General features: G+C 40.7%; 1 protein-coding gene across 5 annotated transcripts in view; it reads left to right on the top strand.

The window, feature by feature from the left end:
• VPS13C (vacuolar protein sorting 13 homolog C) overlaps positions 1-17,701 on the top strand; it is a 103,275-nt gene extending 85,574 nt beyond the window's left edge. For 4 of the 5 annotated variants that reach the window (XM_077918825.1, XM_077918824.1, XM_077918828.1 and 1 more), the window contains 13 exons: positions 1,779-1,892; positions 4,083-4,222; positions 4,660-4,741; positions 5,114-5,227; positions 5,797-5,872; positions 6,099-6,262; positions 7,674-7,719; positions 8,033-8,156; positions 8,622-8,736; positions 13,215-13,306; positions 14,353-14,476; positions 14,696-14,785; positions 15,980-17,701. In XM_077918825.1, coding sequence (XP_077774951.1) covers positions 1,779-1,892; positions 4,083-4,222; positions 4,660-4,741; positions 5,114-5,227; positions 5,797-5,872; positions 6,099-6,262; positions 7,674-7,719; positions 8,033-8,156; positions 8,622-8,736; positions 13,215-13,306; positions 14,353-14,476; positions 14,696-14,785; positions 15,980-16,081 — 1,383 coding nt within the window. In that variant the 3' untranslated portion in view covers positions 16,082-17,701. Of the gene's footprint in view, positions 1-1,778; positions 1,893-4,082; positions 4,223-4,659; positions 4,742-5,113; positions 5,228-5,796; positions 5,873-6,098; positions 6,263-7,673; positions 7,720-8,032; positions 8,157-8,621; positions 8,737-10,030; positions 12,776-13,214; positions 13,307-14,352; positions 14,477-14,695; positions 14,786-15,979 lie in introns of those variants that run through there. The other variant, XM_077918827.1, reaches the window with a different exon arrangement.
• The last annotated feature ends 1,281 nt before the right edge of the window (positions 17,702-18,982 follow it).

The following is an 18,982-nucleotide window of genomic DNA, read 5'->3' as shown; positions in this document are numbered from 1 at the left end:
CTGAATTTTCATCGAAATAATATTTTCAAACCTTTAAAAAATGCCTAGAAGGCAGTTTTTAAAGGAGGTAATTGGAACAAATACTGTAATTTCCTGTGATAGGTAATGTTACTTGAAATGAGATCAGATTGTATCAAGGCAAGCCAATTATAATATAATAATACAATACAATACAATACAATACAATACAATACAATACAATACAATACAATACAATACAATACAATACAACACAACACAACACAACACAACACAACACAACACAACACAACACAACACAACACTGCCCATCTGACTGAGTTACCCCAGCCGCTCTGGGCAGCTTCCAGCAAATTAAAACACAATACAGCATCAAACATGGCTGCCTTCTGATGCCTTCTACAAGCAAGATATTTGATTATTTCCTTGACATCTGATGGGTGGGCATGACTACTGCAAAGGGCCTCTCCTTGGTTCCTTGTAACCTCACTTCTCTCAGTGAGGGAACCACCAAAAGGCCCTTGGAGCTAGATCTCAGTGTCTGGGCTGAATGATAGGGGTGGAGATGCTCCTTCAGGTATACAGGGCCAAGGCTGTTTAGAGCTTTAAAGGTCAGCACCAACACTTTGAATTGTGCTTGGAAATGTACTGAGAGCCAATGTAGGTCTTTCAGGACTGGTGTTATATGGTCTTGGCGGCTGCTCCCAGTCACCAGTCTGGCAGCTGTGTTCTGGATTAGTAGTAGTTTCCGAGTCACCTTCAAAGGTAGCCCCATGTAGAGCACATTGCAGTACTTCAAGCAGGAGATAACCAGAGCATGTACCACACTTGTGAGACAGTCCATGGGCAGGTAGGGTCTCAGCCTGTGTACCAGGTGGAGTCAGCTGCCCTGGACACAGAAGTGACCTGCGCCTCCATGGACTGTTGTGAGTCCCAAATGACTCCCAGGCTGTGCACCTGGTTCTTTAGGGGCATGGTTACCCCATTCAGAACCAGGGAACCCCCCACACGTGCCCCCCCCTGTCCCCTACAACAGTACTTCCGTCTTGTTGGATTCAATCTCAATCCATTAGCCACCATCCACCCCCAACCACCTCCAGACAGAACCACTCACACAGGACATTCACCACCTTCACTGGTTCCGGTTTAAACAAGAGGTAGAGCAAGAGGTGTGTGGTTTGGGAGCTGCACGGCCAGGGAAAAAACAATGCTGTCCAGGGTTGTAAAGACTGCGGACAGAATAATTGGGTGCCCTCTACCCACCTTAGATCAAATCTATGCTGTCAGGTGCCATAAGAAAGCTGCAGAAGTAGTGCAGGATAGTACACACCCTGGAAATGATCTCTTTCAGCTTCTGCTTTCTGGAAGAAGGTATAGGGTTACAAAGACCAGGACTAGCTGCCTGAGAAACAGTTTCTATGCAAATGCAATTCTGGTTCTAAACGCAGCATAAGGAGTCTCTATAGTATATTGTATTTTAAAATGGGGTTTCAGAGTTTTTAGGGGTTTTTGAATGTGTTATGTAGATTTTCAGTTTCATTGTTCTGTATGGGACAATGACAATAAAGATATCATATCGTATAGTAGAGCTGGGCATCAGCCACATATTGGTGAACACCCAGTCCAAACCCCCTGATGATCTCTCCCAACAGTTTCATACAGATGTTGAAAAGCATGGGGACAGGACAGAGTCTTAGGGCATCCCAAATATAAAAATGTTCCATCAGCTTGTGTGGCGCCTATTGTTCAAGTCTGAACCTAATTGAGGATTTCAACTAAAAAAAAATCTATTTTAACAGACAAAGTTGATACAAAAGGATATTGATGCTCTTAACACACAGTTGATGGAGTCATCCTTGACTGATATATCCACCCTCAGCTTCTTTGAGCACTTCCATATTTCTCCTCTGAAGGTATGTTTGAAAGGACTGTGGCTTGGTAGGGTTAAGAATAAAATGGTATTGCAATATTTACTCAAGCCACGTGACCATGATATTTGTTATTTTGTACATTTGCTGACTAACAGTAGTGTAAATATTCTGTTCAATGGGCACCGCCTGACAGAGCAGTCCTCATTGAAGCTTGTGCTTATTATCGCCATTCTCATTTCACAGATTTGCAGCCTCACAGCTTGCTCAGTAGGGAGAGGGCGGCACAGCATCTTGAGTGCAGTCTTGCTGTGTTTCCATCTGTGACAAATTTTAATTTCTCTCTTCATTAACTAGCTAAGTAGATGGAAGAAAAATTCTCTTGGGTTCCTTCAAAGTAATATGTGGAACCTGCCTTAAGTGATAGTGATGTTTTTGGATTTAATTATTTATTTAAATCGGTGAAGAGAAAACGCTGGCTTAAATCATGTTTCTCACTGATGCTGCTACTTAAGTTTCTTAACCTATGGTGCAAACTTGCCCACTAAACCACATTAATTTAGGACTACGATATTATTTATACTTTTGACTCATTCTTGTAACAAAGCCATGCATCTCTTTAGTCACTCTGCAAATACCTTGCATGCTTTACCTGTAAAGGGAATATCTTTAAAATGTTCCTGCTTAGGGCCTTTCTTCTGACCAGCACCCATGACACTAAGCAGAATCCTATTTACTCAAAAGTCAATGGGGCTTTCTTGTCAGGAAGTTGATACAGTACTGTAGCTTAAGTATGTGACTAGGCACTGGTGCATAGCACAATCTTGTCTTCCATTCGTCTTTCCAGTGTGCATTGCTCCTTTCTGCTCCACTTGGCTCAGCCCCCCCCCCAAACAAAAATGAAGTGCCCACAACTGATAGGTCAAAGCAGGGTTAATAGTTCCCAGTCAGACTAGAGCAGTTTATTTTTATCAGGTGAAAATGAAATGTCTGCTCATCCTCTCTGGTGGGGCGCCATTGGGGGCTGGTATTCCCCCTCACGCCAGGATCCAGTGTGGGAAGTCCCATTTTCTGTTTCCCAGGCAGCAAAGGAAGTCCCATTTGCCTAATCAGCAAATCACAACCGAGCATGGGACCCACCAGAGGGCAGGCTCCAGTATATTACGTAGGCATGTGGTTTGTTCTCCAGCCATATTTTTGGGATCTCCCACCCTCCCACTATGACATAGCTGGTTGCCATATTTGGGGCCAGGCTGGAATTTTTTCAGTTGGCACATTGGCTCCAGCCCTCTGGTTTTTGCCATCTTCGTAGCAATTGTCACACCTTTGGTGTGTTAAGCATTAGATAGGTCTAGTTTTGGTTGGAGGAGAGGTTGTAGCTTCTGCCTGACCCCCTCCCTAAAATGGGCTTTCCTGTTAAAGGGATCCAGGGGAGATCCTTCTTTTCGGACGCCTGGGCAGGGGCGAGGGGCCACAGCAGCCCCCAGGTGCAATCCAGTGGGGGAGTTGCCCTTTGATGTAGGTCAGGGACTCCCTCCTTTCCAGTTGATCCCAATATGCAAGATCTTCCAGCAGGTGGACCGGAAGGGATGGGATCTACCCAATGCCAATCCTCTTATATCTGCTGGCATTAAAGTTGCGGCCTGATTTCACCCAAAAATGCAGTGCGTCTTATTCTTGGTACTGGGAGGAACCGAAGAGGAGGGGGGACGCCTTGCCACACAAATCTATGAGCCATCCATCACCTTCTTGTATCCTCATTAACCCAGAATAGAGGGCAGGGGCTAGAAATCATAAAAAAGAGAGAGATAAGCAAAAGAAATAAAGAGGATTTCCAATTTTCCATCTGTCAATTATGTATATAAAGACTATTTAGAGACTATTTCAAAATGTTCTAAATTTACATAGAAAAGCCTCCTTTTTATCTCATCATATCTAGAAGGCGGTTCAAGCTGAAAATTAACTGTGGGTCTAATTTAATATAAAACATTTTTTGTATACTGTGTAACTATGAACACTCTTTTCTGAAAAGAAAGCATGATTGACAGAATGATTAGCAATATAACTGATCACTTAAAAATGTTGTCACAAACATCGTCACAGATCTAGTATCTTTTTTTCTGAAGCATTTTTCAAACTTCTACATGTTTGCCGCTTCCATATGTCTATATATTTAGTAAAACGTGACAAGCGGGTACCCAAAATGTTAATTCATATCCACTTCTATCTTGTTAGTTGCATTTGAGCCTTTCTTTGGGCTCTGGTGGGGAAGCATCTGATAAGGGCAAAGGAGAAATGATAGCGATCCATTCTGTGAATCTACTACTGAAGAGCATTGGAGCTACTCTTACAGATGTAGATGATCTAATATTCAAGTAAGTGGATGAAGCAAGTGTTTATCTCTTAAATTCTCTTTCTGGGTTCTTGTTAGGCATTTGCAGTACTAATTATTTTTAACCACTCTGTCACTACTGTGTTCATGATTCTGGAAACTTATTAGAACAGTATTGGGTAACCACAGAAAGAGGGCTGTATGAATGGAGACTCATAAAAGTGGCTAAGAGAACCTGCTGTGATGTTACCTGCTCAGTCACATCTCAGGCTTGAATTTGCTGCCATAGGCAGCTTGCATTCTTTTAACTTCAGCTCTGCATTTTTTACATTGGGATAATGCCAATCAGCTTTACAGGGTTATTCTATAGATGAAATGATGTACGAGAAGAAAATACACTGTAAGTATTTAGAAGTTTTAGACATTCTCAGCAATGGGAAAACATCCTTCTTCAGATGCTGATTTGATGCTTCTTTTCAGGCTTGCTTTCTTTGAAATCAAGTATCAGTTTTACAAAAAAGATGAATTAATGTGGAAAGTCATTGGGCATTACAGAGATCAGGTAAGTTGTTTGCCCTCTGCATAATTTTCTCCGCTGTATTTCCAACTGAACTTTGGATTTAGCACATCATTTCCACATGCATTCATAAGGCCTGAAGCTCAACTCTCTTTGCCCAGGAGGCATTAATATTGCAGTGTAAAATTGTAGTTCCTAAGCAATGACATACTCTTTGCATTGTGTGTGCAAGCGCGCACGTGCAACACCCCCTCCTACCCACCCCACCCCACACTCTCACACTATAGTACTGCTGTTAAGCTACCATTAAATATTGTTTGTTTTGACATGCATAGATTCTCATCCATTTTTTTAAAAAAAGCTGAATACTAATTATTTCTATTTTGTGTTTCTGTGTTTTTTTATTTTTTACCTTAGTTCTTGAAGCAGGTGTATGTTCTTGTGCTGGGTTTAGATGTCCTGGGTAATCCCTTTGGCTTAATCAGAGGTCTGTCAGAGGGTGTGGAAGCTTTCTTCTATGAGCCTTTCCAGGTATGATGTCATTGTGCCGCTGGAGTTGCAGGTTGTTGGTTTCACTGGATTTCTTTCTGAAACATTCTGATCTTTTATTTTGATCAGTAGCAAAGGATTTGTAAACTGACGACTTCAAAAACCTGTGTGTTGAATATAGGAAAAAAGAACAATATGTATACCGGCTCCAGTAACTATATTTTGTGTGTGTGTGTGTGTGTGTGTGTGTGTGTGTGTGTGTGTGTAGCCTGGTAAAACTGAATCCAGTCCTTTGCTGCTGCTCCTAGCCAGCAGATGAGTTTGGGAGGGTTGTGTCAGTAGAGCTTGACAAGGCAGAAATCATTAACACAGCATCCATCTGTATGCATGCTTCCTCATCTAGCTTCTGTACACATATTCCAGCTAGGAGGCATGCAGCTAATTTAAGTGATCATGGTTTTTGTCAGAAGTGACTTCTTTCAAAAGTTCAGTATTTGTCATAAAGATCTTTTTGGAGCTGCATAAAGCCACAAATGATGGGAGTGTGGAAGTGGTGTGGGTGTGTAAAACAAAACAAAAAACCCTCAAATGTCTTATTCATCCTTCATTAGGGAGCTGTTCAAGGACCTGAAGAGTTTGCTGAAGGTTTTGTGATTGGTGTAAGAAGTCTGCTTGGCCACACCGTGGGTATGTTGAACACTTCACAATTTTCAGTATATTATACATGCACAACCTAAATGTTCATGCAAGAGCTGACTATGTAAAAAAATTACTGGCTCATTCAAGATTTGGTCTCAACACTCAGCCAGTATTTAAATTGCAATGGATCACCATAACAGTGCACCTTTCTTGTTCTCAACCTTTTTCTGGAATGGTCTTGGAACCCCATAACTTTCTTCTACTTGTCTGATAGGCGGAGCAGCAGGCATGGTGTCTCGAATAACTGGTTCTGTTGGGAAGGGTCTGGCTGCTATCACTATGGATAAAGAGTACCAGCAGAAGAGAAGAGAGGAAATGGGTCGTCAGCCTAAAGATTTTGGAGACAGTCTTGCCAAAGGAGGAAAAGGCTTTCTACGAGTATGATGCTTAGATATTTTCTGGACTTCTGTGTGAGAGTAAAAAATGGATAGATAAAGCTGAAATACATTTTTTCTGTCTATTAAATTGAGCCTAATCCATGTGAAATATGCACATTGGGCTCCCCTCCCCAAAGTTGTTTGTGTTTCTAACACTAGTTAGTGGAAAAAAATTTTGACAGCCAACCCTGGCTTTGAACTCTCAAGGGTACTGATCTATTGGCCAGGCTTCATAATGTGGGACAAAAAGTTCCTAAACATCCCAGCGCTTGGGTATGTGTGAAGCCAGACTAGGGACTTAGGCTCCAAGTGGAAGTTTGAGAGGCAGAGCTGTTTCTGACCTGCTTTTTTGTGGCATCTTGTTGAAGATTGCACGTGACATGAAGTAATTTTGCTTCCCTGCTTCCATCAGTCAGTGAGGTGAGAGCTGGGCATCATAAGGATAGCATCATGTGACACATTTTGTTCAACAATATGTGTCAAGGAAAAGAGAGAGAGCAGCAGTAGTTCTATCTTCCTCATAATATTTGGTTAGACTTTCCAAGGAGGCATACTGTAGGCATTTGTGCAATTTCCTCTCCACTTCTTCGACTGGGGTAAATACAGCTGCCTTATTGATCAGAGCCATACCGTGCATCTTGTTTTTTGATAATATTCTGTGTGAAAGAATTGGAAGCTTTGGGTTATTTTTCACCAAGGAATCAGACATGGTGGACATCAATGCTCTTGAAAACTTAGCCAGACCTCCAATTTAGCCTGTGTGTAGATGCTATTTGATGGCACAAATTCTTGCCCTTGGACCCAGCAGCAGCAGTAAAGGTTTGGAAAATGTATGAGCAAGCACCTGTGTAGCCGCTCTTGCTGAGCTAGACAGCTGCTTACAACAAAGACTAGAAAACTAGACTACTGTAGGTGGTCTGACATGGAGTACTCTCCCGCTGCATAGTTGCTTGATCATCATCTGCCACTTAGTGCTGTGTTTGCCTTCTTGTTTTAGTGCATCTGTTATCTGTGGTCCCTGAGTTGGTCTGGGGTGAGCTAACTTTTGAGTACCCTCCTTGTCAGCAAGGTTAGGACATCATAAGTGGCCTTCTGAGCCCTTTTGTGACTTGCGCTTACGCCTTAATAGGTCTTTGTCAACTATATCAACTGAACTTTGAAAATATTGTTTCAGTATTTATTAATTTCTGTGTGAATCATGGACAATGTCTTTAAAATATATAACACTAAATTGTGCATGTTGGGCTGCGTGTGCCCATTTCATCACCGTGATAGTTTGTGAACTTGCCCCAAGAGAGACTGTTTTGAATATTGAGGTCCAAAGGCTGAAAGTAGAAAACTTAGAGGACGGTGGATGAAACTAATTTGTAGCTTTTTGATTTTGACTTGCTGTTCTCTCTATTTCCTTTAAGGGGGTTTTCGATGGAGTGACTGGGGTAGTCACGAAACCTGTAGAAGGTGAGCTCTGATATCCTGACTTGGGATGTTGAGGAATTTCATAGTTTTAGAATTGCTAGGTAAAATTTTTTAATACCATTTTATTCAAATAAAACCTACTATAGTTCTAACAGTATTAAACAGTTGGACTAATAACCCTCAGGGTCCCTTCCAACTCTATAATTCTATTACTCTATAAAAAGTGATATTTTAAGTAGAGAACCAACACTCCTTATGGAGGAATTATGTAACTAGCAGAATTGAATACTTTGAGTCTTGAAACCTAGCTTGTTGCAAGAAGATGCAATTCTGTTTTATATTCTTATGCTGGAAGGTGCCAAAAAGGAAGGTGCCGCTGGCTTCTTCAAAGGGATCGGGAAGGGTCTTGTTGGTGTTGTGGCCCGTCCAACAGGAGGTGTCATAGACATGGCAAGCAGCACATTCCAGGGGATCCAGAGGTAAGAGGGACAGGGGGTTGGACTGGGAGCAACCATTGAGAAGCCATCTTTCCAGTTTCCACCAAATGTGGTTCAGGTGTTGTCCCAAATGTGGGACGGAAAGAAGAGCATCTGCTGAAAATTTTTAAACCAGGACTAACTTGTATAAGAGAATGTGATATTTTAGATAATCTGATTCCAAGTCAATTCAGGGCTTAACTAGCACTTTGAATTGCATTATTATTAGGGCACTACGTGCGCCACTTTTTTTTTTATAACTCAGTTGCTTACGATAATTCAGTTTCGGAATAACAACTTCTTGTTTAGTATTTTCATTGTCTTGAAAGCTTGAACTGATTCTTGTAATAGTCAACTTGCATGGGAAACAGTATGCAAAGACTGATTAATCCTGAAATGATAAAAAAATTAAATGAATTTACGACATAGAAAATGGAAATCTGCATTGTTCACAATGATATTTGACAGGGTGGCAGAATCAACCGAAGAAGTATCAAATCTCCGTCCTCCACGTCTCATTCGTGAAGATGGCATCATTCGGCCCTATGACAGGGGTGAAGCTGAGGGGTATGACTTATTTGAGGTATGCTTTGTCATATATCCCAGCTTTAACAGTAAAAAAATATAATAAATGTATTTAAAGTGTCCAAATATTAGTGGAGGAAATTTCACCCACAAAGTTTTTATGTGAAAAATACTCCACATCTGAATCGTTGCTTCTGCCTGTGGATTTTGTCTATAATGTTCCCAGGTGTGATCCATTTCTGATGGTTTTTTACTTTAGAGTTTGACTATTCATGAAGGGGTCTATATGTGTGGCAGAATACATTTCCAAATTCTGCACCATTGTCTTGAGAGTTAAAACCTTGCATCCCACAAAGGATTCAGAATGTAGCTATATTTAGACTTTTTCTTGCTTAGTTTATTGTTGGGAGTTGACTTGCTATCTGCATCATGACACCTAAGAACATGATAACTGTCATATATTTGTGCCTGGGAAACAAATCTATGCGAACTGCAGCCCAGCCTAACCTGATACTTCATTTTTCACACACTGTTGGTTTATTGGAATGTCTTTAGTCACCAAGGAGATTGCTTTTTACAACCCAAGACCAATGTGGCATAGTCACAGAATAGATGTGTTGGATTTGGAGTGGGGAGACCTGGGTTCAAGTTCTTGCTCAGCCACAAAAAAATTTGGGTGGCTTTCGGCAAGCCCTTCTTTCTCATCCTAGTCTGATTCATGGGATAACTTCAGTGCTTTTTTTCTTTAAAAAATGTTTGGGGGTACTCTCATTTTGACTCAAGATAATCACCATTTTATATTTCAAATCAGGGAAAATAAATATAGTAAATGGGCAAAAGTACAAAGATTCACAAAATGTTTAGGGGTCTGCGTCCCCACAGGAAAATAGCACTGGATAACTTTACATGCGCCCTTCTGGGCTTGGAGAAAGAACATGGGAATTCAGAAATGATGTAGAAGCATGTTTCATTTTATTAATTTGCCTGTTGTTTTTGCTAGGCTCTTCAACAGTATTAAATAGTATTATAGGGTGATGTTTTTATTTCCTTTAAATACATGCAATTATTTATGCATTAACAGGAAGCATATCTCTTGCTGATATTTGGGGAGGTGAGATATACATTGAGAACAATAATACAGAAACCTATTACTTAAGGGGCATTTATCTTGAATTATTTATTCGCAATCTCTTCTAAGCCAGAAGTGAAATTCCATTCAAAATAGGTACCCATAAACTGAAAGTTCTGTTCTTTTCCTTTTTGTCTGTTGCCTTCCTGTTCATTACTTCCAGCATCTGATCAGTTTCTAATGTATTTCTCCTTTCTTCCTCTCTCCCACTATGCTTACGCAGCAACAACTGGAATAATGGAGTCTACGGTTTCCATTATCTTTTTCTATATTTAATCCTATTTGTCTGCTTTGCTCTATCTTAAAATTTAGGGCATGATTCAACAAGAATCCATTGCATTCTGTATCTTCCCACAGAGCATCTTTCACTGGTACTGCCTACTTCAAATGATAGGAATGTATTTATTTTTATCCCTGAGGTTAGCTGCACACCATGAAAATTGTCTTTCGGTTGGTGGTGATGGTTAACAGGAGTGGAAAAGAGTTTACATCTATATTTTTTAATGTGCCAATTATTGCTTGATGCTTTTCTATAATTAAGAGCAAGAGAGATCAGTGACAGTGTAGCATTGGCTAGTTGAAGTGTCAGCGTTGTATATTGGCATATATGTAAATAGTAAAATAATTTTGCTCATGTGTAGCTAGCCATTGCAAATTCATGAATATGGGCTAGTCTTTCATGTTTCCTTATTCATACAAAAGAGGCTGGATGTAGGATGTTAAGGGACTGTCTGCTTTTTCTACTCAGCACACATAGACGGGAAGCTGGTTTGATGGCAGCCATCACTCCTCTCCTACACCCAGCCTGAAAAAAGCACACCTTTCTCTTCCAGCATCAGCAACTCTGACAGGAGGAGAGGAGTGAGGGTCAAGCTAAGAGTGATATATTCCATCAATCTCTAAATCAAAACCCTGTGTGAAAGTTGTATAGAAACACCAGTTTTAAAACAATCTACTCAGATTGTTGAAAATTGATGTTGATGCCTTGATGCTCAAAAGCAGCCATTTGTTTTTGTTTATCTGTATTTTCTTTTAGGATGATGCTGTTCAATATAAATATTTCCATAACTATATTAATTAGAGGTAATAAGATATGTTTGGAGACAGTGTAACTTTTGTGTATTGAAACATGCTGTGAAAAAAAATTATTATAGGCATGCATTTTCTTGAACAGTAGGTGCCTGCTAGTTTTTGTTAAATTAGATTAAGAAATGTCCCATATGCTTTAGCAACAAATATATAAATAATTGTGCTCCTTAAAAAAAAAATTTTTTTTTGCCTGTTTATGTACTTCTGAGTTGCTCTCATGTGGCAACTCATGAGAGAGCCTTCTCTTTTCTGAGAAATATTTTCAATAAAAAATAAAAAGCAGTATTAAATGTGAGATTTAATATTGGTGCTCAAATGTTTTGAGTAATTTATTTTCTCAAATGTATTTTGTAATTATCACAGAATCTTTGTGCAAATATAATGCCATGCACACTTTTTTTGGCAAGGATTTTGGGCTTAACTTCAGAGAACATTTCTTTAAGTGTATTCGCCTCTTTGTGTGTGTGTGTGTCCTGTTGCTTTAGAGCAGCCTTCCCCCTCCCCTTCTGTGCTGGGTTGGACTGATGGGAGTTGTAGTCCAAACCATCTGGAGGACACCTGGTCGGGGTGCTTCCTTGCTTGAGAGGGAAGGAGTCCCAAAACAAGCAGCATCCTTGACCATTCTCTGCTGTTAGCATTCTGAGCTTCATTATGGTCTCCCCCTTTTTCTCTTGCCAGCCCAGCATTCGTAGGTAGCTGTTTCTTACCCCATCCCTGAGTTAGTGGATACCTGTTTTTGATCTAGCTAAAATTTCCATAGCGCATAAGCTACTCAATGCCTAAGGCTGGGGGAAGAGCTCAGTTTAGTCCTGAAGTCCCTTGCAATCCTGAATTGGGTTGACAAATGAATTGAGGTATAAGGTGGAAAGGATGTCTTCATGCAGGACATAGAAAACACTGGCACTCTCTCCCAGGGGAGGCAGTGATGGCCACCAACATGGATGGCTTTAAACGAATATTGGACAGATTCATGGAGGAGACGGCTCTTGATGGTTCCTAGCCATGATGCCTCAGCTCTACCTCCACAATCAGAGGCAGTAATGGTTCTGAATTCCAGTTGCTACAAGCCACAGGAGGGGAGAGTGCTCCTGGGTTCTGGTCCTGGGTTCGGTTTCCTACTGGGGCATCTGATAGCCACAGTGAGAACAGGATGCTGGACTGATAGGCCGTTGGCCTGATCCAGCAGGCCTGATCCTTCTTATGGAAGGAGGGGGGAGAATGGAGCTGAGTGGTGGAAGGCAAGAGTTTTATGCAACTCATAGGGCTGCATGTCACAAGATGATGTTTGAATAATCGCAGATTCTGTTACATAATCAGGCATTTATTCATAAATGTGTAGTTTGCCTTTATATTATCTTAATGTGCGTTCTTCTTATCTTGTATCTTTGCCTTCTTTTGTTTTTAAAAATTGTAAAACGTAGTTTCAGTTAATTCAAGGATTGCTGACCTTTTTTTGGTCCCAGGGCTTCTTCCAAGCCTCGTTTCATTCAGAGAAGGGGACCCTGCCCGTGCCAGGGGAAGCCTCTGTGGGCACAACTATGCCTCTGCATGCCACGCTGGCATCTGGAGCTCATAAAGAACAACTCTGTGTAGCATGTTTAGTCAGCTGGGACTTCTGGTTTTGATCAAACAAGTACTGCTATTTCCTATTTTAGATTTGCACTTGAATGTGTGAACTCCCCCCCCCATTTTCCTTATTGCAACTTTTCAGAGATTTTATAACCTGTATGTTATAATGATATAATCTTTTTTCTATGATTGAAAGAAGTACTTCTAGACTGATGGAAATAAAATTATGACATGGAGAAAACGAAAGCTGAAGCCTGTCTGAATTGATGTTGCAAAATACAGAATTACTACATTCTTCCTCTTAAAGTGACACCCCCCCCCCCCCCGTTCTACTGTGGGGTAGCAGGCTGTGCCCTGTGGACTTCTCTTTAAAAACAACAACATAGTTTAATGTATTATTCTTTTTGTCACTTTGGATATTTTATGCACTCAAGTCTTGCACAGGAAAGAATGCCAGCAATTTGGCAAATGGATAATTACACAGATTTCTAAATTTAAGGGGGGAATCTTCATTGTTAACGAATATGGGATTCAGTTCTGGACTCTAAAGCACTATGCAAATTGACTGTCTCCCCCCAACACTAAATATGCTTTCTTGGGGAGTGGGGGGAAGGGTGGGCAGATCCACTGGGAGAACTCCCTTTTCTAGAATTCAGTCCAAGCCTTGTAATTGTTACCTCGTGTGGGTTTGAAATTCTAACTGAGACTAGAAATGTGTCTTTTGTTTTTTCACCCTCATCCTGCTGCAGAATTCTCATATCAAGAAGCTGGCTGGAGAAAGCTTCCAGTACCACTGTGCTGTTCCAGGGGGCAGAAAGGCGCACATTGTCGTAACCAACAGGTATTATTGTGCTGACTAAAGCAGAGGAATTCAGCCAGTGTTCTGGGGGTATTTCCTTTGGTCAAACCAATCCTCACCTAGTCAAAAGGCACACACTGCCGCTCTGTGGAGAGTTAATATTGAGCCAGGATTATATTGAAGGCCTCTGTGGGAATTCCCTCTTTCCTCTTTGCTTGCAAATTAAATTGAATTATATGTAGGAGGAAGCACATCTCAGGGGTAGAATGTCCAGGATTCTGGTTTTTCTGTTGAGGCCATGGATGGCGATGGGCTAGGCTGCTTCTTTTCTAAACATGGTCTTGCTTCAGCCACCCCCCCCCCCTTTGCCTACGAGCACCTAGAGATCAGATGGTGGTACTCAAGAACTGCATTAGGTTCTGGGGCCTCCGGTTGCTGATTTCTACTTGAGATCCAGATTCTGCTGCACTGAGGCCAAGTCTAATATGACTAATATGAATTTTATTCATCTCATGATGAATAAAATCTCCCTTTCTGTTCATATATGGTCCAGGAAGACTAGTACTGTTCTCTGGTTTGTGTCCAGGTCCTTCCAGGGATCTTTCACGTTACCAGAAACCTGTGCCTTTAGAGATGTTATCCAGGATTGAATCTGGAACCTCCTGCATAAAAAGCTGCTTTCCCACAGAGCTCTTTTCCAGCTTGGATATTAATGTGCATTCCTCCTTGGTCACATGCCTTCATTATCTTTTGTTGAAAGCCCACTCAGGGAACCCATCACTTTGCTTTTGGGCAAAGGTTTTCTCATTGAAATATCTGCTGATATTGATTACACTTCTCTCCACGCTATTTTGTAACACTGCTGCAAAAGGGCTTATTTCATCTGCCAATTTAAGTCCAGTTTGAACAATTTTGTGGCCAAAGATGTATAACTTCTAATATGCTGAAGTTAAAATGTATTTTGTGTCATGTGCATGGTCCACAAAAGTAGATATTTCTGTACTGAGTGGTCTTGGGTTTTGTGAGTGTGCCGAACACTCAAGTGTTTAATAAAGAGAAAATATTGACATGTTTCTGTCTTCATCTAGGAGAGTTATGTTCATAAAGGAGGTGGAGATTTTAGGGCACATAACAACAGATTGGGATTATTCATATGAAGACTTCACACGGCCACCAGTTGTGGATGAAAACACACTGCAGATCTTTGTTAAGGTAAGAGGAACAGATTCACACTTGTTCTAGAAACAATAAGCGAATACTTTGGTGTTGGGTGTAATCTCACAAACACAAAATAGAACAGGGAATAACTTTATGTCTAATTTTCTTTTATAATAAAATTGTGACCGTGGCTGATCTGATTATGCTCTTTTTAATAGTGGAATGTAATAACATTTTTGCAGTTATTTTAAATTGTTCTGGTTTTTCTAACAGGACCAAGGGCTGTTAACATTTCACAAGAGAGAGAACTCGGGACAAGAATCGGTAAAGAAAATCCAGCTCAAGAATTCAGCTTCAGCAAGGGTAATTATGATATTGGAACTAGTACTACATTCCCAGTGTAAACATATGGCAGAACGCTGGTCTTCACCACTCAGGTGCTCTTGATTTGAACTTCAGTGCATTTCCACCAGTGCCCTGGGGCAGCTTTGTCCTGGTGCAGTGCTTTTCACCGCAAGGCACGATAACTGCAGTTGGCACCTAGATTAATAAATCTCCGCTTTCTTCAGTGGTCTTCAGGTTAGCGTTCCTTCACCCTTGAAGTTCTTTCCTCAATAAAAAGGAAGAAGGGAAGAGCTCCTTTTCAGTCTCATGCTTGAATACTGGTCTTGGAGAATGGAATCCCATATTCCGCTACCCACTGTGTGGTTGAGGACACTGAAGAGTATCATGCTAAATTAATAGGGCCATGTGCTCTTCCTTGGTTGTCGGTCTCAGTAGCAGTTGTGACTATCTGACCACACCTTGAAACTACTGGACTTGCCTTTTCAGTGGTGGTGGAATTATTAATCTTGCCAAAAAGTCACCCCATCCCTCAGTTCCTTCTGGAATATTAATTGAAAAAGAACAAGGTACAATGTGAGTGTTAAAGGCAAATGGGAGAATAAATTACAAGAAACGGGTAAAAATCGGTTTTCAGGGTAGGGAGGAACAAATGTAAAAGAAGAAGCCTTCTGCACTTTGCACCTCTAGATCGGCAAATTCTGCCTAAAATAGGGAGAGTGGATCACAATACCACCAGTGCAAACATCTGTACTTAAGCTTGAAGAAATCTGAGCTATGGAATGCCTTTCCACAAGGAAAACATTGTGGCAAAGAAAGTAGCAATTTCCAAAAATGGGTTATCTTTGGAAAGTAGTGTCAGCAGTTGCCAGGTGATTGTGCCCAATTCTGTCTCCATCTGCCACTATTTTGTGACTGGGTTTGCCATTTCACTACTAATTTGGTGACTGGTGGGATTTGGTAATTTTCAGCTGTTTCAAGTGGGCTCTGGAGGTTGAGAATCCCTGCACGAGGGCATCTTAATGAGTTGATTTAGGCAGTTTCTCTTACAGACTCTTGTTTCCATGCCTCTCTCAGGCTCTTTTAATTTTTATTTCTGGTTGCTATTAGCTTAGCCAAGTTCAAGTTTTTGCATCTCCAAGAAATAATCATTCAGTTTTTCCGTGAAGTCTTTTGTGAGGTTTGGTGGCTAATAATAATCTGTTTGCTTCCCAGAGGATCTGTCATGCTATTGATGAAGCTCAAGCAACAAGACATCAGCAGAAGTTGGTGAAACAAGCATCTTTAAGATTAAGCAGACCACAGGAACCATCTTAATAACAGTAACATCTTTCATTCATGTGGCCTTTCAGAGAATGAATTTTATGGAAACTGTGTGGATACATTCATGCCTGGTGATGCTCAGTTTGTGGTGGGAGATGGAGGTTGAGCTGCCTAGACTGGCCTCTCAAAAAAATATTATTTTGACATATTTGAATGTAGCCATAATTGCAATATTTAAATGTCGTAATTTCTTTTCCAAAGATAAATAGAATTATATTGAATCATTCCTTTCACTTTAGTTGACCAAAATTATTAAGGTCTGTTTAATATGAATCTTAAATGAACATTTGTTTGAGCAAATTAACTACTCCGTCCTCTTCTCAAATTTACTTGGTGCATTGAGATAAATTTTTGATGTTGGGAAATGCTTGTGATAGTAATACAGATTCTTTCTTTTAACAGAAGGCAATGTGTTTTCTATTCAGAGTATATTTTCTATGTTTATTCAAAAATTATTCATGTTGTTTGTAATGAAAACATCCAGAAATGACTCAGGAACATTTTGTTTGGTGTTCAGCTGGTTTTGTAGCCAGTACAATACAGGAGTTCTTTTGATTCAGGATTTCAAACCCATTTCTGACTGGCCATTAAGTGAGTTGCACTGTAGGGATCATACCTGTATTAGTAATGACACCTTTATTTATGTCAGCTAATGAACAGCCTCTCATTACCTTTAACATTGCATATATTTAGGTTTTAAAATAGATCACTGTTTCGGCTGAGATGATTGGCACAAGTTAATGTATGTTCGGACTATCACACATTCACAAAATGAATATGTGTAAATGAACAAATGGGTTTAGGAACATGGTGAGCTTCATACAGCAAACTATATAATTGTTGGAAACATCCTGTGCTGAATTCTGGGCTGCTCTTCAACAAGGCACATGTGCTAACGCATTAAGAGTTCTCTGTTTACAGGAGCTTGTGTGCACTTTTGCAGCTGGGGTACTGTTCTTGTTAAGCAAGTCTTGTTTACAGACTACATAGTAAATCAAGTACTTCTACTGCCATTTTTTATTTTATTTACAAATGAAGGATTTTGCTATCTAAAATTCAGTACTTTTTCAGTCTGTCCATTTGTTTTTCTGTAACATTAAGTCACATATTTTGCCTTTGTGAGCATTTTGGTTTATGTTCCCCTCTTAATGCTCATTTGCTTCACTTTTGGTTAGTTGTTCATGTACTTGGCCATTTTTGGCCACACTAATGCTAACATTTGTAGAATGCGGAATTATGATTTATTGTTCTGGAATCATAGGTCAGCAATTAATGATGAATGATTTTAAGCAAAATAATTCAGATTTAACGTGTATCTGCCTTGATCATAAATCAGGTGCTTTATGTGAGTCCATATCATGGGGAAAAGGAGTACATTGCCAAATACTGCATTTTGTGGAAAACACTTTTGTAGGGGGTAATTGTCTTCCTTGGGCAAATTCTTACATAGCATTGCTCAGTTTATGACTGGCTCATTTGCTAGCAGATAAAAGCCTTGCCTGGCTCAGTAAGTGTGCCTTGGCTCAAGGGTCATCTAAATGGTACTGTTTGTCTGCTCTTTATTTCTGTCGTTATGTGTATATAATATTGCCAAATAAAAATATTTTATATGCAGCTCATTGTGGCTTTCATGACAAGCGGTTGATGATATTAAATAACCAAATCAATAGGCAGCCAAATAATATTGAAATAAATTGCACTGTGAACTTTAAAAAACACACACTTTTTTCACCACTCCTTCCTGTTGAAGGTCGTGGCCCAAGAAGAGAGAGGAAAATACTTGAGGTAAACTACTGGGTCCCAGCGCCTGCCAACCTAGCAGTTCGAAAGCACCCTCGGGTGCAAGTAGATAAATAGGGACCGCTTACTAGCGGGAAGGTAAACGGCGTTTCCGTGTGCCGCGCTGGCTTGCCAGATGCAGCTTCGTCACGCTGGCCATGTGACCCGGAAGTGTCTCCGGACAGCGCTGGCCCCCGGCCTCTTGAGTGAGATGGGCGCACAACCCTAGAGTCTGTCAAGACTGGCCCGTAAGGGCAGGGGTACCTTTACCTTTTTACCTTTACTGGCTGTGCAGGTGGTGTCGCCAGGAAGGATTTGGCTTCCTGGAACATGGTCTCCGCTTCCTTGAGGAAGGACTTCTGGCGAGAGATGGGTTGCACCTCACAGCAGTTGGCAAGAATGTGTTTGCCAAGAGTCTTTAAAATCTGATCAGGAGAGCTTTACACTAGATCCTGAGGGGGAGGGAGAAAACAATACGAATGACAAAAGAGCACCTGGAAATGGGGATAATGTCTTCATTGTATATAAAGGATGTGTACACTTGTGAAGAAATCCATGACCTGAAGCATGAAAAGCAGATAGAGAGTATATGGGTAAAAATTGTAGGAGAGAGAAACAACCGTAACCTTACTGTGGGTGTCTGCTATAGACCAACAAGCCAGACTGAAGACTCAGATGATGCCTTAGTAGAGCAGATTACCAAACATTCAAAAAGGAGAGAAATAGTAATCATGGGGAACTTCAACTTCCATGATATCTGTTGGGACTCAAACTCTGCCAAGAATGTAAGGTCTGACAAATTCCTCTACTGCATCACTGACAGTTTCATTTCCCAGAAGTTGGAAGAACCAACAAGGGGATCATCTATCTTGGACCTGGTCCTCACCAATTGGGAGGAACTGATCGATGAAGTGGAAGTGCTTGGAAACTTGGGAAGAAATGATCATGTCCTCTTGGGTTTCAGGATACAGAGGCAAGGGAACGCTGAGTGTAGTCAAACACACACTCTGGACTTTAAGAAGGCCAATTTCAAAAAGCTTAAGGAGCTACTGGGTGTCATCCTGTGGTCAGAAATATTCAATGAGAAGGGAGTCCAAGAAGGATGGGAGTTCCTAA

The sequence above is a fragment of the Podarcis muralis genome, chromosome 14 (genome assembly GCF_964188315.1).
Source record: "Podarcis muralis chromosome 14, rPodMur119.hap1.1, whole genome shotgun sequence".
NCBI classification, from domain to species: Eukaryota; Metazoa; Chordata; class Lepidosauria; order Squamata; family Lacertidae; genus Podarcis; species Podarcis muralis.
Note: the sequence above shows the minus strand (reverse complement) of the source record. Positions and strands in the feature narration are given on the sequence as shown.